The 24,640-nt window shown below is 42.0% G+C and overlaps 1 protein-coding gene across 1 annotated transcript in view; it reads right to left on the reverse strand.

Moving 5' to 3' along the window:
• Window positions 1–15,851, reverse strand: part of LOC308115553 (disks large homolog 4-like) — a 127,729-nt gene extending 111,878 nt beyond the window's left edge. Inside the window, exons 1-4 of the mRNA XM_080473111.1 lie at window positions 15,442–15,851; window positions 5,148–5,318; window positions 2,076–2,901; window positions 268–364 (exon numbers count right to left, since the gene is read on the reverse strand). Coding sequence (XP_080329237.1) covers window positions 268–364; window positions 2,076–2,901; window positions 5,148–5,318; window positions 15,442–15,460 — 1,113 coding nt within the window. The 5' untranslated portion in view covers window positions 15,461–15,851. The remainder of the gene's footprint in view (window positions 1–267; window positions 365–2,075; window positions 2,902–5,147; window positions 5,319–15,441) is intronic.
• Between the last annotated feature and the right edge of the window lie 8,789 nt (window positions 15,852–24,640).

The following is a 24,640-nucleotide window of genomic DNA, read 5'->3' on the forward strand; positions in this document are numbered from 1 at the left end:
TTAAATCAGAATTGCCGCCATTGCATCATTTAGGCATCAAAAATAGGAAATTATATGATGCATGATCAATCACAAGCTCACCAGCCTATCAAAAAACACCAAACATTCTCCATTTATAGTAGTTTGTTCTGAGGTAAAAGCCCTTGCACCCCTGCTTGAGACCAACGTGACCAACCAACAACCTGTATCTCACACTGCTATTAACAGCAGAGATATTTCCCACCGCTTTCCTCAGGCACTATCACAAAACAACAAGACATGTCTTACCTTGTTGGGGGTCAGTGGGCTTGTCGGTGGCCTTAGGCGGGCTGGGCCATGGCCGGGGCTAGTGGAGGTGACTTTTAAGGGCTCGGGGCTGGTTGGACTGGGAACAGATCAGGGAACGGAGGTTGTATGAAGGTGAACTCTCCAAAAACTGTCAGTTATATTTAATTTCTCTCTATACACAAATGTATAAAAGCACCACTCAGTGTTTCACAAGCTGTCACTTAACCAATGTGACATAGTTTCATATCTAGAACTATATATATTTAAAAAAAAAAATAGCTGAAACAATTAACTTGAGATGAAACTACGCAAATACGACAATACAAGTAAAAATAGTGTCGTTGAAGAGAACATTTATTTATTTATTTATTTGTTTGTTTGTTTGTTTATTATAGTAAACATTCTGTAAATAGCAGGAATATTATTGAATTTACCTAATAGAAAATATATGTTCAAATGACATTTGTCACAATAAGGTGATCAAAAAGTCTGAATATTGAAATTGCGAACACGCTCATTTGTTTTTCTGCAGCAAGAAGGGAGCGAGAGTGTGGCTGAAGAAACAATCAAAGGGCAAACCATTTTCAAAAGTGTAACTTTCATGAACTGGTTCTGGAAAGAAAGGAAAATGCAAGTATGTGAGTAAACCACTGCATCACCTGACTTCCTCATAGCGACGGTAGGTGAGATTGAACATTTTTGAGACTTTACTCCTTTCTGCTGTGATGAAGAACATGCATTCATGTGGTAATAATATGACTATGATGGTGAACTCCACCTGCTGGTCTCTCAGGGTCGGGTGGAGTTCAGAAGAAAAAAATAAAGTTAATAATCATTTAATTTAGAAGAATCACATTAGTTGTGGTTAATTGAGTGTTTAATTATCTCTGATGGAGGGATCATTCTTCTAAACTCTGAAATCCTTGAACCCAAAAAACACTAATCATATGTGTAACCATTTTTACTCTAAAATTATATAAACATACATTCTGATGGCATAAATATGGTACTTCACTGATCCAGTATGATGGCTAATCTAAAACAAATGTAGACATAAACACAGATGAAAGCTGCCTTAGAAACTCAATTGCATTAAGTTGTAGGTCCAAAGCCATTGGTATTTGAAAAAGATAAGATGAGATGACAAAAAATGTCTTTGTTGTGTTTTATCTGGAGGCCTTTTCTTAAACGTGTTCATTCAATAAACCAAGACACTGCCAAAAAGGAGAATTTTCTAATCCTATACTCTAAAACACAGTCATACTTCAGTCCAATGATTATTATCCAGCTGGCTTTATGTACTTGTTGTCAAAACAGTTGCACTAAATGAAATGAGAAGGTTTTAGACACAACCAGTGTGGATGTGAAGTAACAAGTTACTGTAAGTCCACTGACATGCGCCTTCATTCCATTACATTTGGAAGAAATGGTCCAGTAACTTCTTAAATAGTGAGGTTATGGTGACCACTTTTGTTGTGCAGGATCGTAGAGGGAGAGGTGTTTGTCTGTGTTGTGCTCAGTTATTGTAAACGAAAGTCAGATCAGTTCATTAAACCTAAATGCAACCAGCTCACTGTAAGTAACAACATCAGCCTCCATCCACAGTGTAGGTGATACCTGTGACACATTAGCAGCCATTTTAAAACATCAGCCTAACCAGCACTCCAGCCACACAGTAATACAGTTTTATGTGTATTACAAGTTTACTAAAGAGAGATAATTATCATTAACGTCTTACTTTTTAACGAAGTAACAAGCAAGTATCATTAAGCTCTAATCTTGGGTGAACTGCACATCACCGGACATACCTGAGTTGGGCTTCTTTAAAGAGCTGTCCCGTGGGACTTGTCGGGCTTCGGATGTTGAAGGAAAATTTTCCCTGAGTGGGACTGATTAGACTCGGGCTGGTGGTGATTCCGCCTGATCCTGGGTCTTTGCTGACTATCGGAGTTGCAGAGATGATGGCTGCGTCGGTGCCATTGCCGCCACCGAGCTCTGTGCAGGGACTGGTGCTGGTTGGAGTAAGTTTGTCTGGAGTGGTGGGAGGAACAAATCCTTGGATGGTGCTGGAGACGAGCGCTGAGACCGTCACCAGGTTGCGGTCCGGTGTAACGAGGAGGGTTTGTGGAGTTCTTCTCTCTAAAGAGGATGTGGGAGTAAGATTTGGCTGCGTTCCATTCAGGAATACTCCAGGAGATGTTTTCATAGAGCCAGAGGGCGAGTTGACACTATTCACTACATCACCAGGAGAAGAGGGTTTGGAAGCATTTGGTGACGCTGATGCGGAGCCTCCAAGCTGGACGGGAGGAAGAGGAGCTCGGTATTTAACCCTGGTTGTCTGGGACTCAGGTGTACTGGACGGTGTTGTAGAGGAGGACACATTTGTTGCAGGACTTCCTGATGCGACTGGAGGGGCGGGGGCAGGGTACTTGATTGATCTGGGTTTGGGGGCCAGTGGTTTGTGCGGAGGTTCATCCGAAGTTTGGGGACTCCGGGGATCTGTGGACGGCTGTGGCTGAGACACTGGTTCTGCTGACAGGCTGAGGGAGGTCGGTCCTTTACCAGGTTCACTGGCCTGGCCGTCGGAACACTTGCTGTCTGCAAGGAGGGTCAACTCGTAGTACTCCTGGATATCTGGAGAGAAGATAGCTTTTAGTACATTTGCAAATAATTTATGTATGATTGACAGGATGAGTACAGAATCTCCGTCATCTTTCCTTCAACGGTTGCCATGGTGGATCATCAGTCTCCATTTTATTCTGTCCCCTACTGCTACACCGACTACTACGACCATGATTGTTTTCTTCTTGCTGGGAAACGCCAACATCCTTCGTCATATTTACCATCTCTCCTCAGTGCATGTCCCAGGCATCTCATTGTTCCTTTTAAAAAGCATTCAAGGGAATAACTGAACTAAGTAATTTTCTTTCATAAGATGAAACAGTAAAGGTGACTCAATTCAAATGCAAATGATGCTGATAAAATAAAAATTGTAATATTATTGCATAGTAGTAAAATCTGAAATGTTGTGTGGTTCAAAAATGTGTCCCTTTAAATGTTTTTCTTTTCTTTTTGTTAGTTTTTTCTCAATAAAGACTAAAATTGTCACTTCATACTTGATTAAACAACGTTCCTCACATCTTTAAAGCACTGACTCAACAAATAACTAATTGAAAAGTATAAAACTGGTTTACTGATAAATAAGAATGTTAATATGTGTAACGTTGTTTAAATATCACAGTCATGTCATCAATGAAATATATTCGTTATAAAAAGTACAAACTGGACCTTAAACACATATAATACAACATGGACCTCTAGTGGAGAGACAGAGGTACTGCCACTATGGTTATTGGCTTTTCCATGTAATGTCTGGTCCAGTTTCACATGAATGTTCAGACATACACACATTAACAAATACATATGTAACTGTCATAATCTGAGGTTTTTATTTCCCCAATTGTACAAACCGCACTGAAATGTACTTCTGCTATCACTCATACACACAGTTGTGAAATCGCTTGGAAGTGATGAATGAAATGAACGAAAGTGAAAGTGAGGAGATAAAGAACATTATTCAAAGGGTTAAAAGAAAATGACCATAAAACTGGTCATCCCTGATGGATTTGCTACCTGCAATTACAGGCGAGCATGCACAGATACTCATCACATGTAATCAATAATAGTAGAAAATACTTACCTGTATATCAAATGAAGTAACTGTGCTGTTTCATCACTTTGTAATGACAGCGACAGCTCGGTTAAAGGTCAAAGTCACATGAAAAACAGGAACTCTGGCTCACATTTAGTGAACAGGACATACATGCACACACAAGCATGCACACAAAACAAGGGTAGAAGTATGGGTGGGGCACAAAGCAGGCGGGAGCAGGGACTAAGAACCAGTTTGCTGTCATGAACATATTTAGAAAAACGCCCACAGCTGGCGACAAGGAAAGTGTGTTTTCTGCTCTGGGTACTGCTCTGCTCTACATCAGAAGTACATCTGAATGCTCTGATATCAATCTTCGGGTCACCTTGTGATAAAATCATGCAGATATTGTGACTATAACCACCTCAAATCAAAAAGCTCCCCCTCAAACCTTAAAATCTTATTTGAAGACAACATATTACATTTATGGTTTTTATACCTTTTAAATTCAGTTAAAAAACCACACAGACCAACAACTATGTAAATATTTACTGCATAGTGTCTATATCTAGATATCACACAGGCAATAATAGTGTGATTATTTCTAATTATACCTTTAATTTGGGTTTAAAATATTATCATCCTTCTTCCACACTGCTATGTCTAACTTAGGGTCTCTTTGGGACATGGGCGTGACTGTGGGTGACGGCAGAATAACCCTTGCACAGATCACTAGTCCATCACAAATGCAGCAGGACATTTTAAAACCACTAATTAACTTCAGCTCCACGGCTGTTTTGGAGTAAACCCAGCATGCACAGGGAGAAGATGCAAACTCCAGATAGTCTTAAAGCCCAGAATTAAACAGGGAGTGTGCTGTAACACTGTGGAGGAAGCACTTTCCCATATGCATGGTTACTCCTCTGCTTTTTGCTCTGGCTGTGTTGTATCTGTAATTTCTTATTTATGTGTGTGATGTACTTTTATAGCCTTTGTACATGTTGGTAATATTATTGGTTTTTGATTTTAATTTATTAATATTTAGTTGCGTAATGACCTACTTATCAAGCTCAGGTGACTGCATATATACTAATGGAAATGCACACACGTCTCTGGTGAGAATTCTAAGGAAATGTGCATATACAAGCAGTAAAATGTCTTAAAACTTAAAACGTGATACAATCCAGAGAAAGTTCCACAGCAGATTACATTTCGCAGAGGTTCTCACCAAGAAGAGCGGTGAAGAGCTGACTCTGGAAGACACTGATGACCCTGTCCAGAGACTGCTGAAGCTGCCGGTCCTCCTCACCAGCACCCTGTTTGGTCCGGTTCTGGTTTTGCTGCCTCTGGTCCAGTTTGGCTCGGTACTGCTGGAGCAGCTCCAGGGCCCGCTGAGCATCTGAACACGGGACAAAAAAGTAACACACACCTCTTATATCTCAAGAAAGAACACTGAAAAAAAAAATGCTAAGGTACTGTTAAGTAGTGGAGATTAGGTGCAGTACATTAAAAGCCTTTATTTTGAAAGGGGATTACAAAGGTTATAGCTGGTCTGGATCTCAGAAGGTCTTTCACCTGATATCAACAAAGAAAAGATTGACAGTAACTCGCTCAACGCATTAAGAAAACTAACTTCACGTTCTCTTTGTCCATTAAAAGTTTGGCGGGAGTGTATTCAGTAAAAAGTACTTCACATAAAAAAAATAGATTTAAATGGACCATTCTGAGCTGCATGTTCATTTTAAGCAATTAAAACAATGGAAAAACATAATAAAACATATTAATTTAACATGCGTCTGTTTATCTTTCTATTCCCGGTGTTCATTGCTGCTGTATCTTGGGATTATTGTATATTTTAACACTTTATACTGAGGCTTTTATTTTAGCGTGGCTCTGTTGCGCAAAACACAATGTAGTTTGTGTAGGGGGCATTCCTGCTTCCATGAACAGCTGATCAAACCGGAACCACTGACGAGTCCATCACAATCCAACACGGCAGAAAAGAAAAAATGTGCCATGGTTTAACTTAACACGTCCAATAAAAAAATAAGTTCTTGTGAAGCCAGTCGGCATTTTGAGTTGAGATCGAACACTTGCGTCTGGACTTCGCATGTTTGCTGTAGTTTTCAAAATGCATGTGTGATACTCACAAAATGTGTTTTGTTTATTATTACTGTCTAAAACAATTAAATACATCTTCAATAGAAGGAAAATAATCAGCCTGCAAGACAGCAACACAATTGACATGCTGTACCACCAAATGGACACTGGGTGGCAGCACCCTCCAGCAGCGTCACTCGGGGACCCTTGGCGAGCCGCCGAGCAAGTTGGGTTCATACTCCGGTTGAATGGAAAATGAACAGCTGTGTCCCTGCGTCGCTGATTTCATTACAACTTTTTCATTATTTACAGGTTGGTTACTCACACGCTGTGTTATTACAAATGTTAATAAGTTAATATGAATCCGCGGTGATGTGTTTTCTGTAAGCTAAATGTAGGTAATATGTAAGCATTTGAGTCTGTCTGTATACACCTCAGGAAATGGCGGCCGCCGTCCGATTCGACTGTTTTCTTTAGTTTATTTCTTTCGGCTCCACGACATTTGTGGGTTATTTCTCTGTGTGTGGCGCAGTGTTCAAGGGGTAGTAAGTTGGTGTTGCCGTTCAGATCAGGGTGAGCTACTGCTGGGGCCTCGTTTGGCAGCGCACAGGTTAATAACAGACGAAAGGTACACTTCAGTGCATTGGTTTTGGCGCCAATTTATGAGGCAGCCATCTTTATGATTATAGTTGCGTTCGGATTGTGGTAATGTAATACATTGTAGCTGCAAAGGGAATTTATTCTGTTGTATAAAGTGAACTCTTGCAAAATGTAGTTATAACAGTAATACTCTTGATGAGAAGACAGAGGTTTAAGGGAAGAAAGTGAAGACATGATTGATGAGAGACAGAAAATGTGATCTAAAGAGAAAATGTGTGTTTTGGTTTCATGCTACTTTTGATAAGTTATTGTTTAAGAAAATATGTCAGGAGACATTTACTGTCTGAAGACAGATCTATGAAGGATGCATTACTTCATGTTATCCAAGTGTGGATATAACTTGTGCTTCAATACAAAGCAAACAAAATAATTCACAAATGCAGTTATAGTGTTAAAATAAAGATGTGAATAAAGGATACTCCGGTTGAATGGAAAATGAACAGCTGTGTCCCTGCGTCGCTGATTTCATTACAACTTTTTCATTATTTACAGTGAACACCCATCAACGGGTTATCTATACATCTGCCAGCGGAGACCTAGCCGGGACCCGCTACAGATTCTTGGGGGCTCGTCCGGGATTCTTCGGCACCACCTATGGGATCGGGAGCCGAGTTGTGACTACGCTGACCAGCAACTAGGAGGGAGGAGTGCATCATCCAGCCGCCAACCAGCAGCCCTGTCCAGCCGAACTGCGCCAGCCGTGAGGGAGACGAGGAGCCAACATGTCGAGTGGTGAGAGGAAGAGCCTAGTGTGGGACATTAGGAAGAGCCTGCTCACCCTGTCAGCTGAAGAGCTTCTTCGGGTCGCCAGAGCGGTGGACCCAGTGTCGGATGAGGACGAATCAGAGCTTGTCGAGGAGGACCAGGAGGGATGCTACGATCACATTAACTCGTTTATGTACAGTAAGCGGTTACTGGAAACAGAGGACGAGGGTATGGTTCAGTTGCTGATGTTAAAAGATGCTATTGATGATGTAGTGAAATGTCGGGAGGACGAAATGTTAGTGTTAACTGGAAAGGGTGATTCTGAGCTACACACGGGGCAGAGTGTTTACAAGCTTGGTGACCAGGTTGATTTTCCTGATGGTTCGGTTATCATCCAAACACATCCTGAAATCACCACAGACACTCACAGTCGAATTCGCCACCCTCCTATTTCAGTCAGTACTGCATCACCTAGGGATATTGTGATACCAGATTCAGACTCAGTTAAGACCAAAAAGTTAAACGCACCTGATACAATGAACGCTGATTTGCTTAAAGCTCTTGCTAGCTACGAAGAGCTTAGTAAGACGCTCATACAGTACATACCAACGCAGGCTTTGCCACCACAGACCCATACTCCCTCGTCTTCATCTCTGCAAAGTCAACCAAGCAGAAACCCACCAGGGGAGCTCTCCTCTCAGTCGGCTTGTGAGGGGATGGTGTCCTTAAGGGAACTCAGTTACCTTCCCCGGAGAGAGTTCAAAGTGCAAGGGGGTCAGGTAGGTGATCAATCCTCAGACATCAGCTACAACAATGTTTGCAGGCAACTTGATGATGGCATCAGAGAAGGTTTTTCAGACTCAGAGATTGTCCGTGGTGTGCTCAAAATCATAAGACCGGGCATATTCAAGGAGATGTTGATAAACAAAGATGACATGACAGTGACTGAACTCAAGGGATTTCTCCAGACCCACCTGAGAGAAAAAAACAGCACAGAGCTGTTCCAAGAGTTGATGTGTACAAAACAGGATGAGAACGAGACACCACAACAATTTCTCTATCGCTTGATTGGTTTAAAACAGCGCATCCTATTGACCTCAAGATTGACTGACACTGACATTAAATACTCTGCAGCTACAGTACAAGATGTTTTCCTGCACACGGTGTACCAAGGCTTTGGACACAAACATACGGACATACGGAGAGAGCTCAAACCTTTGTTGACAGACAGTGGGATCACTGATGAGATGATTCTTCGTCATGTGATGAAAATCACCCGTGAAGAAAATGAGAGAATGAAAAGACTTGGCTCTTCCCGCCGACAGACTGTAACAAATGCGCACAGTGCACAACTCGAACCTGATTTGGGAAAGGGACCTAGTACCAGGTCGGAGAGTGTTGAGTCCAAGTCAAAACAAACAAAACCAGATCCCCTGAGAGACCTTACGACCAAAGTAGAGGAGCTTACCAGAATGGTTGAGACCATCCAGAAACAAAATCAACAACTAACCCACAATGGGCGCCAGTACAGTGAAAGTAGGACCAAATCTCAACGTGGAAAACCCTATGGTTGTCCAAGCTGTGTGGAACAAGGCAGGCAAGACTGTAAGCACTGTTTCATATGTGGGGAGGACGGACACCGTGCAGCAGGCTGTCTAAAACGACCAAAGAGACAGGGAAACTCCAACCGGCCACTGGAGAGGGACATCTAGTGACCGAGCCTGAAAAGAAGTCCCAATCAGAAAGTGAAAAAAATGACAAAACACGCCCTTTCTCACTCTCAACCCCAGTAATAGCAAGCACACAAAGTCATTACAAACAAGTATCTCAGCTCCCTCCCCAATCACCACGTGTGGCTAAAGCTGGAGCTATTGCTAGCTTGATTGGGAAACAGGCCCTTGTTCAGAGTTATCTAAATGGCTTAGCAGTCACTTCTTTGCTCGACTCTGGGTCACAAGTCAGTATAGTTAGCCGTGCCTGGAAAAATGAGTACGTACCTGACCTCAGTACTCACCCAGTTTCAGAGATCTTAGGGGAGGAGGAACTGAAAGTTATTGCAGCAAATGGTGGTCTCATTCCATATGATGGGTGGGTAGCTATTACAGTGAACTTACCAGGGAATTTGGACCCCAATCTGTCCATTAGTGTCCCATTCCTCATCAGCAGCTACCCCATAGATAGACCATTGATTGGCTTTAATGTTTTGGAAGTGCTAATTTGTGGACAACCAGAGAGGCTAACGCCAGTCCTTGCTAGCCTTCTTAGCAAGGCTATATCTGTTCCAAATGAGACAGCCGAAGCTCTCGTCAGCTTTATTCAGACAGCAAGGTCAGTCATGCAGCAGGTACGCTTAAGAACAGGTGCCAAGGATATTGTACTCCCAGCTGGTCAAGTGTCGTGGGTGAAGTGTCGGATTCCGTCCCAAATGGATGCCTCTACCCGGTTAGTGTTGTTCGAGACAGATGAGGACAGCCAACTGTCTGCACAGTGGGATGCAGGGACAGGTTTGTTTGAAATCCAGAACCCAACAAAGCCCTATGTCACCATTCCAGTTGGTAACAACACCAACCATGACATTACAATACAACGTAAAACAGCCCTAGGAATTCTCCAGCATGTTGAAAATGTTGTGGAGGCTGATATTCTGGACAAATCACAGCCTGCAGTGACTGCCTGCCAGGTCACCACCACTCAGATCAGCAACTCAGATCCACCTCTGTGGCACCCACCTGTAAACCTCGATCATCTTGAGGAAGAACAGCAGGAGGTTGCGAGAAAGATGCTTCATGAGGAGTCAAACGCCTTTGCAAGGGATGGGAATGACCTTGGCTGTATCCCAAATCTACAAATGGTGATCAACCTAAAAGACGACGTTCCTGTGCAGAGAGCGTACACATCCATTCCCAAACCATTATTTAAAGAAGTTAAAGACTACATTCAAGACCTTCTGGTAAAGGGTTGGATCGTGAAATCTAGGTCTTCCTATTCAGCTCCAGTTGTATGTGTGAGGAAGAAAGACGGCACTCTTCGTCTTTGCATAGATTATCGTCTCCTAAACCAAAGAACCGTGCCAGACAGACACCCACTGCCGCGAATACAGGATTTGATAGACACGCTAGGTGGATATTCAATGTTCAGTATACTTGACCAAGGGAAAGCTTACCACCAGGGATTTATGGAAGAAGGATCACGCCATCTCACTGCCTTCATAACCCCCTGGGGGTTGTACGAATGGGTTAGGATCCCATTCGGACTTTCTAATGCACCTGCAGCTTTTCAGAGGAGCATGGAGGAGATGCTGGGCTCTCTGCGAGACGAGTACTGCATTCCGTACCTGGATGACCTACTATGTTTCTCCAAATCCTTCAGTGACCATGTGGAGGTGATTCGCAAGGTCCTCAAAGCGCTGCAGACCCATGGGGTGAAACTACGGGCGGAAAAGTGTGGGATGTTCCAGAAAGAGGTTCGCTATGTGGGACGCTTGGTGTCGGCTGAGGGAGTTCGAATTGACCCCAGAGACCTCGAGGCAGTGATGGCTTTAAAAACCAAAACACCCCAAACAGTTGGTGACCTCCGACGGGTTCTCGGCTTCCTGAGTTATTACCGCTCCTACATACAGGACTTTGCTAAAATAGCAACACCATTGTATGAGCTGCTCCAAGTCAAGTCCTCCATGCCCCAACCCCCTCTACGTCACTGTAAGTCTAAGGGTCCGCAACTTCCGTCCAAAACACCTATCAAGTGGGAGACGGATCACCAAAGAACCTTGGAAAGGCTTGTCAGTATGCTGATCAAACCCCCAGTCCTCGCATACCCCAACTTTGAGGAACCATTCGTCCTACACACAGATGCCTCCGAGAAAGGGCTGGGCGCAATCCTCTATCAGCGACAGTGTGGAAAAATGCGAGTCATTGGGTATGGATCACGAACTCTGACACCTGCAGAAAGAAACTACCGACTGCACAGCGGAAAACTTGAGTTCCTTGCTCTGAAGTGGGCAGTGTGTGAGAAATTCAGAGACTATCTCTTCTATGCTCCACATTTCACCATCTACACGGATAACAATCCGCTTACCTACGTCATGAGCACTGCAAAACTCAATGCAGTTGGACACCGCTGGGTTGGAGAATTGTCAGAGTTCCACTTCAATATTAAATACAGACCTGGAAAAAACAATATAGACGCCGATACGCTCTCACGTATTCCACTCGATATCGACAACTATGTGGCGACATGCACGGAGGAACTGTCTCAGGATGTGCTGCATGCGACTTGGGAAGGTGGTAGAGCAGCCCAGAAGAAAGATGTAGCATGGATAGCTGCACTGTACACCTCTGCTAATGTAATGCCACAGCCTCATTCACTCTTGCCCGAAATAAGTCAAGAAGAGCTGGCAAAAGCCCAACGAGACGACCCTGGGATAGGGGAAATAGTAAGACTGAAAGAGACAAATAATGTTCTCACTGATGAGGTCAGAAGGTCAGGGAGTGGTCTCACTCGCAAGCTCTTTCATGAGTGGAATCAACTACATTTAGAGAATGGAGTTCTGTACCGTCAAACACAAGAGAGGAAACAGTTAGTCCTGCCCAGCCAGTATCGGTCAGTTGCTCTAAAACATCTCCATGACGACATGGGACACATTGGCACAGAACGTGTGCTCCATCTGGCCAGAGAACGTTTCTATTGGCCACACATGAAGAGATGTATAGAGGAGTATGTGACAAGAAAATGCAGTTGCATAAAACAAAAGAAACCCACCACACATGTACGCGCGCCAATGGGTGGCCTGACCTCTGCTTCCCCTCTCGATCTGGTTTGCATAGACTACTTACATCTGGAGAAAAGCAAAGGAGGCTACGAGTACATTCTGGTAGTAATAGACCATTTTACCAGATTTGCTCAGGCTTACCCAACCAAAAATAAATCAGGACAAACTGCAGCTGAACGGATATACAACGACTACATACCCCGTCTTGGTTATCCAAATCGTCTCCACCATGATCAAGGGCGCGAGTTCGAGAACGACCTTTTCCGCACCCTTGGACGGCTGTCAGGGGTCGGACACTCACGAACATCCCCATACCACCCGCAATCTAACCCCGCTGAGCGGTTCAACCGCACACTGCTGCAAATGTTACGGACACTGACAGACAGGGAAAAAGAGAGATGGAAGGAACACTTGCCACAAATGATACATGCATATAACTGTACTCGCCACGAGTCCACCGGTTACTCACCTCATTACCTGCTGTATGGGCAACACCCCCGTCTCCCCGTGGATCTGTTGTTTGGATTATTGGGAAACGCCGAATCAGTAACACACATGGGATATGTGGAGAAATGGTCAAAAAGAATGACTGAAGCATACAAGATTGCAAACAAATCCAGCCTGTCGTCAAGTGCAAAGAACAAGTCCTACTATGATCAAAAGGCGAGGGGCGTGGTCCTCAAACCAGGAGATCGAGTACTGGTTCGAAACATGGGTGAGCGAGGTGGACCCGGTAAGCTACGCTCATACTGGGAAAAGAGGATCTATGTGGTGAAGGAGCAAATCTCAGACAATCCTGTATATGTCATTCATCCTGAGGGAGACCCAAATGCAAGGAACAGAACCATACATAGGAACTTGCTGTTGTTAGTAAATGACCTGCCTGTTGAAAGCCCAGCACAGTCAGCTGACACTGTCTTAACACCCCGTCAGAGACAAAAACAACCTCAACAGAGGGCAAGCCCTGCCGACTATGGTGGTACACTGGACACCGATGAGGAGGATGGTGAGTGGACAGGAGGTTATTGGTTGAGAACACCTGTAACCAGGACAGTGCCTGGTCAGACTCCAAGGGGTCCAACTTTGACCCACAAAGAATGTCCAAATACATTACCGACGAGGGGGACCAACCCTAGTGATACGGATGAGACAAACCTACCTGAAAGAGACAATACGCACACGGATGAGACAAACCTACCTGAAAGAGACAATACGCACACGGATGAGACAAACCTAGCTGAGAGAGACAACACGCACACGGATGAGACAAACTTACCTGAAAGAGAGAATGAACAAGGCATTCCTGTAAAAGACGATAAACATAGCCCAAATGACAGAAAAAGGGATTCAGTCGGTAATGAATCGCGGATTAGTGAACAACCTGATGTCACTTACCTACGACAGCCTGGAGAGGATGAGCAAAATAGACAGGCTGAACAAGTACAGGAGGGAAGACTAAGTGGCCACCCTTATATGACTTGGCCCGCAGAAGAGGCACACAGAGAGATGAGGAGGTCGACCAGAGAGAGGAGACCGAGACCAATGTTCACTTATGAGTCGCTGGGCCAACCTTCAATACAAACCCATGTAAATCCCATCTCCTCACAGATTACCTCTACCCCCCTATCTTTCATGCCACACATGGCCAGACAATTAGTCCTCCCTGCACCTTGCGTGCCACAAATGTACATGCCTTACACATATTACATGCCAGTCACCGCACAAGTTTATTAAAAGAAAGCAAAAGGGGGAAAGAAAAAGGAAATTTTTTTTTTTCCGTTGTCATAAATGTCTGGAGCCATTTTTGTTTGTCGGGGTGGATGTGATACTCACAAAATGTGTTTTGTTTATTATTACTGTCTAAAACAATTAAATACATCTTCAATAGAAGGAAAATAATCAGCCTGCAAGACAGCAACACAATTGACATGCTGTACCACCAAATGGACACTGGGTGGCAGCACCCTCCAGCAGCGTCACTCGGGGACCCTTGGCGAGCCGCCGAGCAAGTTGGGTTCATACTCCGGTTGAATGGAAAATGAACAGCTGTGTCCCTGCGTCGCTGATTTCATTACAACTTTTTCATTATTTACAGGTTGGTTACTCACACGCTGTGTTATTACAAATGTTAATAAGTTAATATGAATCCGCGGTGATGTGTTTTCTGTAAGCTAAATGTAGGTAATATGTAAGCATTTGAGTCTGTCTGTATACACCTCAGGAAATGGCGGCCGCCGTCCGATTCGACTGTTTTCTTTAGTTTATTTCTTTCGGCTCCACGACATTTGTGGGTTATTTCTCTGTGTGTGGCGCAGTGTTCAAGGGGTAGTAAGTTGGTGTTGCCGTTCAGATCAGGGTGAGCTACTGCTGGGGCCTCGTTTGGCAGCGCACAGGTTAATAACAGACGAAAGGTACACTTCAGTGCATTGGTTTTGGCGCCAATTTATGAGGCAGCCATCTTTATGATTATAGTTGCGTTCGGATTGTGGTAATGTAATACATTGTAGCTGCAAAGGGAATTTATTCTGTTGTATAAAGTGAACTCTTGCAAAATGTAGTTATAACAGTAATACTCTTGATGAGAAGACAGAGGTTTAAGGGAAGAAAGTGAAGACATGATTGATGAGAGACAGAAAATGTGATCTAAAGAGAAAATGTGTGTTTTGGTTTCATGCTACTTTTGATAAGTTATTGTTTAAGAAAATATGTCAGGAGACATTTACTGTCTGAAGACAGATCTATGAAGGATGCATTACTTCATGTTATCCAAGTGTGGATATAACTTGTGCTTCAATACAAAGCAAACAAAATAATTCACAAATGCAGTTATAGTGTTAAAATAAAGATGTGAATAAAGGATACTCCGGTTGAATGGAAAATGAACAGCTGTGTCCCTGCGTCGCTGATTTCATTACAACTTTTTCATTATTTACAGTGAACACCCATCAACGGGTTATCTATACATCTGCCAGCGGAGACCTAGCCGGGACCCGCTACACATGCAAAAAAATGCTCAATTCACAATAGCATCTGATCAATTACATGAATCGTTTCACTTCGTTCTGTACATTTTCCAGCATAAAAGGCAACACTGAATTGCGGGGTTTTGTGCGGTAACGTCAACAGAAGCGTTTCGCGAAGCTCAAGTGTGTAAAAGTGAGCAGATCGACGTCGTCTCACGGAATGAACCCAAAATGTGCTGAGCGACTCCCCCACGGCAGGTGTAAATAGAGGCAGTACGTGGTTTAAAAAAACAAACAAACAAACAAACCAAATAAACTCACATTACCTTTCTGTCGCACAGGCATGGTGACACGCACCGAAACGCGCGCGCTCCTCTCGGGTCCGTGTCCGTGACTGCGCGTCTGTTGTTATTAACAGATGTGCGCGTCCGTGTGCCAAAACGCAGGGACACCAAACTGTCGCCACAGCAGCAGGAACAGCAGCAGCAAACAGGAGAGACGCGCTCAACTTTCTCAAGTCCGGAGAAAAGAAAAAGAAAAAAAAAAAAAACCCGAGAGAAGAATCGACGCTGAATCAGTCCCAGCCGTGGACTTTGCACGCGGAGCGGCGGCCTGAAGGTTTACCTGTGTTTCTTTTTCTTTTCTTTTTTTTCCCCCCCTTCGTTTTATAGCCCCTCTCTCTTATCTTTCACTTTTAGTCATCCGCCCCTTCTCTCCGTCTGCCAAAACTACTTCTACATTTCTTCATTCAGGTGACTTGCTGTCTGACCGGTTAGTCGGTCCTGTGGGAGGATCTCTCTCTCTCTCTCTCTCTCTCTCTCTCTCTCTCTCTCTCTCTCTCACACACACACACACACACACACACACACACACACACACACACACACACACACACACACACACACACACACAGGCTCTTCATAAGAAGCTTGTGTCTCCAGCAGGTATTGTCATGTTAAACAGACACACTGTAGCCGATGGATAAAAGCCCGCTCTATTCTCGTCTGTCCACTGGATCCACGTCTAATGGTTCATGAGTGACAGGGAAGTGGGGAAAGTCCCACTTTGGCAAGTGGGAAAAGTCCTATTTATAGTGGGAAGAAATCATATGTGGGAACATTGTGAACATGGGAAATTCTCGTCTGTTTTTGCAGAGTCCCCAAAAGCAACACTGGGGAACTTAAAAATAAATAAATAAAGTGTTTATTTGTGTCAGTGACTTGTCCCTCTCACTCTGCTACAAGGTGCATGAAGTGACACCATTGTTGTTAATGACATGTGGCTCAATTTCAGTTTTTAAACTCAATCAGAGATACTTCCAGAGGATGTGATGTCACTCAACAGCATCGAAGAAAGTATATTCCTTCTTGATGCACTTCTAAAGGAACCTGATTGTAGTTATATAGGAAATTGTCAGATCTCATTAGCCCATATACCCTACACCGTCAGCAAGGCAGATTTACTTTGCAAACAAAAACTGTATTTCCACACGTCAACATGATATTGACTTTTTACTTGTGTGTCAGTTTATATGCGTGACGACAAAGTTGTTTGTCATTTATATGCATATTTCTGTGGCGCTGACATGAGGGCTGTTTCATGTTGCTCCGTGGATGCTAAAAGGGAAATGTGACTCTCCAACCTGTTGTCTTTGGTCAATTCTCCGCCGCACAGTCGCACTGCAATCTACTCAACAATGGCAATAGATTCGTTTTGGGTTTTGTTTGACAGATACTGACGGATTCTTCTTCTCCTGGTTCCTGTTTTCAGTCCCTTTTCATCAAAGTCTTCATTTATGATGCTCGCATGCATGGACACACAAACAAACAAACAAACAACACCATGTGGCATTCATAAAATGGGGCATCCAATTGAAATAAGACATTTGCAATCCCTTTAACAGAAAGGGACAAATTTACCCCAAAAATGAGTTAAAAGTTATTGTCACGGCGAATCGTGCATCGCGTTTACCGCATTACGATCATTGTCTGTCCAAAATAGACTCATAGACACATTTACGTTCCGCGTATTACTGCTTCTACATTAAAGGTTAGCGTTATGGAACTGGCTTTTTATAGTTTCTAATGGACCATGTGAGTCACCTTGCTTCAAAACCAGCTGAACGGCGACCGACAAGGGTGGGGATGGCCAAAACACCATTTTAAAATCGGTTCGCAATTAGTTTCATAATTGCAGTGAAATATATTTTCCCATCATTCTCCAGTACGCAAAGACACAGAAAAGAGTGACACGGGCGTGGCTGCATCAGGGGTTGTGAGGCCAAGAAGAATACTGCAGAGTCAGCAGATTCACAGCAAAAGCATCCAAACCAGCTGTTCAAGGCTGTACTTCTATCGCAGCATCCAACACGTATTGAGTGAACAGGAAGACGGTGCGTTGAAGGTGTACTGAGCCTCATGGAGAGGACATGAAGACACCCCATGAGCTTATCGTGAAGCACCGGAGACTCAACACTCGGCAACAGCACACGACATGAAGTCGTCAATTTCCAGGGGCACACGCTCAAATAAGGGGGTGTTCACGTTCCCCTGTTTGACCCGGACCAGAGTTCTCTTTAGGGGAAACCCGTTTCGTTCACTACAATATTGTGATTCTAGGTGGATGTACAAAACTGGGTCCCCAGAATCGTTGGCATGAGGAGTGATCTCCCTCACACACAGTTCACTGTGTACGAAGGCTGAAAGAAGAGTATATTGCAGAACACGGATATCATTTTATTTCAAGGATAATAGACTGAAACGCTGAACTGAATCCTTGAATGGTCATTGGTCAACCACTCGCTGCCACCATTCTGGCATAACTGACCGTAAACTTTTTTTTTAAATCACGACTTTGAGCATCTCCCGTCAGCTTGATTGGAAATTGATTATGACTACATCAGTTTTTCACGTGTATACATGTAGCCACTACAAGGAAACATTCACTATTATTTTCTTTTTTTGTTTCTGAGATGTGAACTCTTTTTTTTAGATTACACACGTTTTTTTTTCCGAAGTTACTATGACAGTTAAAGATTTCTCTTCGTTCTGTACTCGTGGATAAATACAAGACAATGTTGACATGTAGACACATGCAAAATAAATGTATTGAGATGCCTATTTCCTGGCTTGTGCTCAGTTTTGATTTCTTCCTGTTTATTGTTCCAACTTGCCCCGGGTTGTGTTGTAAGTTGCCAGAGTAATAGGGGAAGTGGGAACTGTGGAAACTATTGTGTCTGACGTCAATTCTTTCAATCTCACAGTTTTAATAAACAAATTAATGAATTTTCTTTCATAATTCAGGAGTTTAACACAATAGCTGTATGGGCTGAATCAAAATGTTATATTATTACATGGATTATTGTCATGCACAAACCAAAATTTCAAATTAAATCGCAATGGGAATTAGTCATTGTGTTAAAACAGTCTTTATTGTACAATTCTGATGCCAAACATTGTATTTTCATGTTTGTGTTTGTGTAATAGACACACATTCCTTTGTGTTTAGAGCACTTGGTAATTGTTATAGGGAAGATTGAATATTAAAAAAAATATCAATTAATAATTCTAGCAATTTAGCTGTTATGAAAAGGACTGGTATTAGTGCCTGTGTACTGCAATAGGAACTCCTTCATATTCAAAGCTGAAAGCTTCACGTGATATTTTCTCTAATTTCACCGTCTATATCAAACCCATTTAGCCCAAATCGTTGCTGATTGTTTGCTACTAAAAACCTGTTAAAACATTAAAAAATATATAATAAATGTACATTGGATGGTACAAACTGAGCCACATTGTGTGAAGTAACAATGGAAGGTCGCCTAAAACAAGATATAAATATTTAAAAATATTAGTCAGGAAGGCATACTTTCACAATCAAAGTTCCTGTGAATGAGACAATGTCTGTGTGTGTGTGTGTGTGTGTGTGTGTGTGTGTGTGTGTGTGTGTGTGTGTGTGTGTGTGTGTGTGTGTGTGTGTGTGTGTGTGTATATGCTAGGCTGATGAAGTGGCAGCTACAACTGCTCCACTTGCGTATGTATACACACACACACACACACACACACACACACACACACACACACACACAGGCAGAGACTGAATGCAGGTCATGGACTCAGTCTTTGCTATTGTTATTGATCAGGTCACAAAAGCTTATTGACTTTGGTGGGTTGCAGAGAAACGCTTGCTCTGTATCTGTTACACACAAACGCTCACACGCCGATTCCAGCATAATTCATGAGTGAGTGTGGGCAGAAATTCATGCATGATTGTGTATGTGGGTTGTTCACTCCGAACAGAGGCGTATCTTTTTTCTCTCTCTCCCTCCCTCTCGCTGAAGCAATGCATGAAAGACAGAGTAAAGAGGAAAGGGAACAAACAAATATCATTCTGTATTTCCTGGCATGCGCTTCAGTGCGTGCACACTGCTACGCTCTATTGTTTATTGTCAGGCGGTACCACAGTCAGAGGAGTTGTTCTACAGAGGACGGCGAGGTTAAACGAACAGTGGAGGATGGTACAGGCTCGACCAGGGGTCTGCAACCTGCGGCTCTGCAGCCACATGTGGCTGTTTGGTACTTTTTTTTTACCTTTCACTAAGAGTCATTTTCAAAATGACTTGCATCTCTTGGATTAAATTAAAAAAAAGGCTTTAATGGTCCTATATTTTTACATAAAAAAAAAAAAGGAAAAAGGTACAATAACTAAAATAGGTAAAAAAACAGACAAGGATTTCTAAATGTGGTAAAAAGCTCAAGAAGGAAAAAATAAACAAAAAAGCTTAAAGCAAGATAAAAAAAATTTTAATGTCTGAAAATGTCCTTCCTTTCTGTGGCCATGAGTCTATAACTCCTCCCTTTAAACAGTGTTTGTTGTCTTTTAGTTAATTTTGTCCTTTCCGTGTTTATATTAATCTATGCTAAGCGTTATACATATTATTTAAAATGGGCTCATTTAATTTTTACCCTGTCTTATTTGATTGATTTTCAACTTTCTTTACAATTTCCCTCTGGAATTAACAAAGTATTTCTATTCTATTTTTATTCTATTCTATTTTAAAATGTCAAAAATGTGTGAAAAATGCTGAAAAAAAGAACAAAACTGCTAAAATCAGGTACAAAAAACTGCTGAAAATGTAATGATTATCTTAAATGCAAAATAAAACTGTATCTATGAAAGTGTATAAGTTGTGTCGGCCTCATTTTAAAGGTTAAAACGTGTTTCGCGGCTCTTGGTGATTTGGATTTGGTGGAAAAATCACAAAAAAATGTCTCTTTTGGTGATGGAGGTTGCAGACGCCTGCACTCGACAGTGAAAAACTTTATGAAAAGATGCCCCTGTCATTGTGATACATGTGAGTGTGTAATGGCACATTGTTTTGAAATTCATTACTTTAGGAAGCAATGAGAAACGTTGATCAAATCAGTAAATACACAAGGGTACTAAACTTCAAATACCACAACTGACAAAGAGAAAAATCCATATTATAAAATAACTCCATAAATCTGACAGAAGGTATATGTATTTATTATAGTTGACATAGGGAGCTTGTCATTTGTTACATACAATACACAGAGCTGTGAAGCTGCTGTATCTCTGTCCTTCTCATGTACTATAATTAAAGTTAGTTAAAGCCAAAGTCACTGTCATTAATACTACTTCACTAAACTGTTGACTGAAGGAGGAGCGCCTCATTAGTCCTGAACAAACTCTGTCCTCCCAAGAGCAACATAATACAGATGTTCCACTGCAAGTAACATTAAGACTGAGCTGTGTTAAGATCATTCGCATGAGCTTCTGGTATAATCTCTGCCACTCGTCTCCATGGTGGTGGTGGCAAACTGTTGTTGTGGCGCAAACTCTTGTTTACGAGTGATCTCCTCGTGTTTCCCTCATAAAAACGTTTCAAATGTGTTTGCGTCGCTTCATCATTCGGTTTCTCTCCATCACAACGATCTTCCTGATCATAGAGCGTCTTTCTCCTGCTGGCTGATTTAAATTCAGCATGACTGAAATCTCCACCGACTGACGCAGTCCTGAATTTTAAAAAAAATTAAAAATTCAGTACAATAACACAGCTACGGGTACAAAGGTGAAACCTCAGAATTGTGAGGAATAGGAGGTGTTTTTTTTGTTGTTGTTTTTTTTCCCAGCAACAACAGTAACGAGTAACTGTCATAAAAAGAGCTTGCTCAGCACCGGTGGTAATACAGCAAAGTTTATGGAACGTACATGCTTCTCGTTTATAAGCCCAATCAAGAAGAACAAGGCGACAGCTTTATTCAGATATACTGGATCCATCTGTGGGTGAAATCAACTTCACACCAGGATCCCTGAAGACCCCATGTATTTATTTTAACCTGCTCAACACAAATGAACAAGAGAATTTGAAAGTGATTTTTTTTTTTTTTTAAAAAAAGCAGTAGATTAATCAAATGACAAAATGAGTCAGAAAAAAAAAAAGATGTCTGTGGAGAACACGTGTTCCTCGTAGAAAAAGGCCCGGACTCAGCGGATTGCTGACTAGTACACCACCATGCAGGCTTAATGGGTCGTCGTGTCAAGAACAAATTAAAAGGCTTGTGCGCCGGTTCAAAAAGACATTTCTCTGAAGAGCTTCGAGGATGTCTCCCATCAGAGGCCTTTTCCACACGGAAACCAGCTCCTCTGTGACTCACTGAGAAAACACGACCCGACTAGAATCCAGAAATAACCCGAGTACTTATTGTTACATGTTGCTCAGTACAAGACATCAGGGTGATTATTTATGCTTACCTCAACACACCAAAAACCTTCTCCGCCGACATGGGAATCTATCTTTGTCCCATGAGGTGAATCGGCTGTCCCTTTGTGATCTCGGCTCAGCTGATTGTCAAGAAAAGATGAGATGGACGGATAGAGAGGGGACGTTGTTAGACTAATGGACAGAGAGACAAAAGAAGCATCTGCTGAGATGATGATGAAAAGCGCTCAGAGTAAATCTGCAGAGGAAAGTGTAATCTGCCTCAGACTTATCCAGGTGATCCCCGTCCCTTTCCCTCCTTCCCTCAGTCGTCTCTTCTTTCACTCACCTCCTCTCTCCTCTTCTGAGTTCCTTCTTTTCAGCTATTTTTTTTCATCCATCAGCCAATTTAGTTTTTTTTTTTTTTTTAAATCTCGTCTCTTGTCACTTCCCCTTCTGTTCCATTTTACTGTAAACATTGCAATTCTTTCTTCATGTATTCCACATTTTTTTGCATCTTCCCTTCTTCCTACACAGCAATGAACAGAATAGCAGCAAGAGTCACGCCATCATGTTGTCATATCAAACGAGAGCAGTGCACAAGAGAAAAAGCCAAATTACCAATAGTGACATTTTTATTATTTGTACAATAGAGACTTTAGTACATTATTCAAAACACTTCTTATATACTGAAAAAATGGTACGTCCCAAAGCCCAAAATGGCTCCAGTATAATTGCTGCACAGCATTTTTTCAATTTTATACATATATCATTATTATCTTTTTTTTGTAAAAACGGTATCTTAAATAGTATGTACATATAGCGTCTGCAAAATGCGTTCTAAACACATGATATATATTATATGTACTTCAGCAATTACATTTCTCCGCATTAATACTCAAACTTAAAACCGGAAGGATTTCAACTTGCATGTGCAAATAAATCAAGAAATAAATAGTTCTGTTAAAATCATCACTAAAATGTGTCCAACTTATAAACTCAACAGCGTTTTCTCTCCTCGGAGGTCAAAGTACTTTTTGTCACACAACAGAAGAAGCAGCATTCAAGTTGGGTAGGTGTAGGTACTGCAGAAAGCATGAGTACATTCACAATCAATATGAGTCATTTTAAATTGGGTTTTCATTCACAGCTATTTACAGTGACACTGTCCTCATTTGTTCAGCTCTTATGTAGTTTTAACACTTAGAAAATGACCGTTTTTTTTATTTTTTATAGTCATATACATATATATAATATATATTTGTATAACACAAATTCACAATTACAGTAGAAATACATATTTTATACAGTTTTGGATAGTACATGTGTAGCTCTCCAAGTCATACTGTGCGTTATTCCATCCATAACTTTGTTATAAGTGTCGTTATAAAATATCACAATTTTTGAGCAAAGCTAAGGTATATCAATATATTTAGAAAGAATTACCTGAAACATGTAGTAAAAAATAATTATATTATCAAACCTTTTTTTTTTTTTTTTTTTTTTTAAATTTTCCTTTTTTCTCTGTTCTCGTCACAATAATCTTTGATATTTCAAACTCGAAATAGGGTTGGGTGGGTACCTGTGGTAAATCTCTTAACCAGATGATTAAACTGTGCCATTTTGTGTCCCTTACGCTGAATAAACAGATATTTGATGCCAGTGTTACGACAGCGGACACAAAATGGACACAGGGTGACACGGCGGTGTCAAGTAGAAAAAAAAAAAAAAAAAAAAAGAAGCAAAGGACAGTGGAGGATGTTTGTTGTCGTTTTGTTTTGTTTTCCTCTCGCTCTGGATGAAACATCGGATGTTTAAACCAAACGGAACAAAACTCACTGCCATGGAGAACGCCTGTTGCGTTTACACAGAAAATAAAGCTCTATGCTTTTTCTTTTTTTTTCTTCTTTTTTTCCCTTTTCAGTGTTTCCTTCGGTCATGTATGACCATAACGGTCGGCCCGTCCTGCCATGGGTCCACCTTTAGCTCCAAAACTCCCCAAGACATTTTATCTTATTCATCTATTCCATCAGCGTCTGTATTTCTCTTTTCTTTTTTTCATGGCAACCGTTCATTATGACCTTACTCTGGTCTACATTTATCAAAAAGTTAGTAACACCGTGTTTTAAGCATCTCCTCGGATTACTAATGTTACACTAAACATTTAAGTGTAACTAGGAACCCCATCAATCAATCAATCAATCAATCAATCAATTTTCCTTTTGTGTTTTTTTTTAAAGCACCACATTATACAGGCTAGTGCAGATCAAAGTGCTTAACGTGACGCGGATCAGATTTTCCCCCCCGATGGTCTAAAAAAATGAGAAAATCCGATCCAGTGCATGATTTCCCCATCAAGACTCATACACTTCTATTTGAATTACTCCTGTGGGGGGTTTTCGTTCCCGGGTCCACACTTCAGCAGCTTTTGGATTTGACGCTGGGACAGACCGTCTCTAAAACGACTCCCGCTCTCGCTGTGCGGTCCTCAGATCAGAGCCACAAAGAGGAAAACACCCTCGTGTAACTGCCAGCACGGAGCGGGCCGAGGGTCGATATGGCACCAGTGATAGAGCTCAGTGCAGTGGCGTACAGGTGTAGAGACGACCAGGAGCCAGTGCAGAACGTCAAGCTCCCAGTGACCAATGATATGAAAGCGTCGCCGCGACTTTTCAATACAACTGAAACATCAACAAAAAAAAAAACAAAAACAAAAAAAAGGGATGCGACAACAGTGAAGGAAAGGAGCTCAAAGATGGCACAGAGTAACACCCCGCGACCGTCAGTGTAAGTTTAGCTGGTTT

Source organism: Lipophrys pholis (assembly GCF_963383615.2).
Source record: "Lipophrys pholis genome assembly, chromosome: 10".
Lineage (NCBI taxonomy): Eukaryota > Metazoa > Chordata > Actinopteri > Blenniiformes > Blenniidae > Lipophrys > Lipophrys pholis.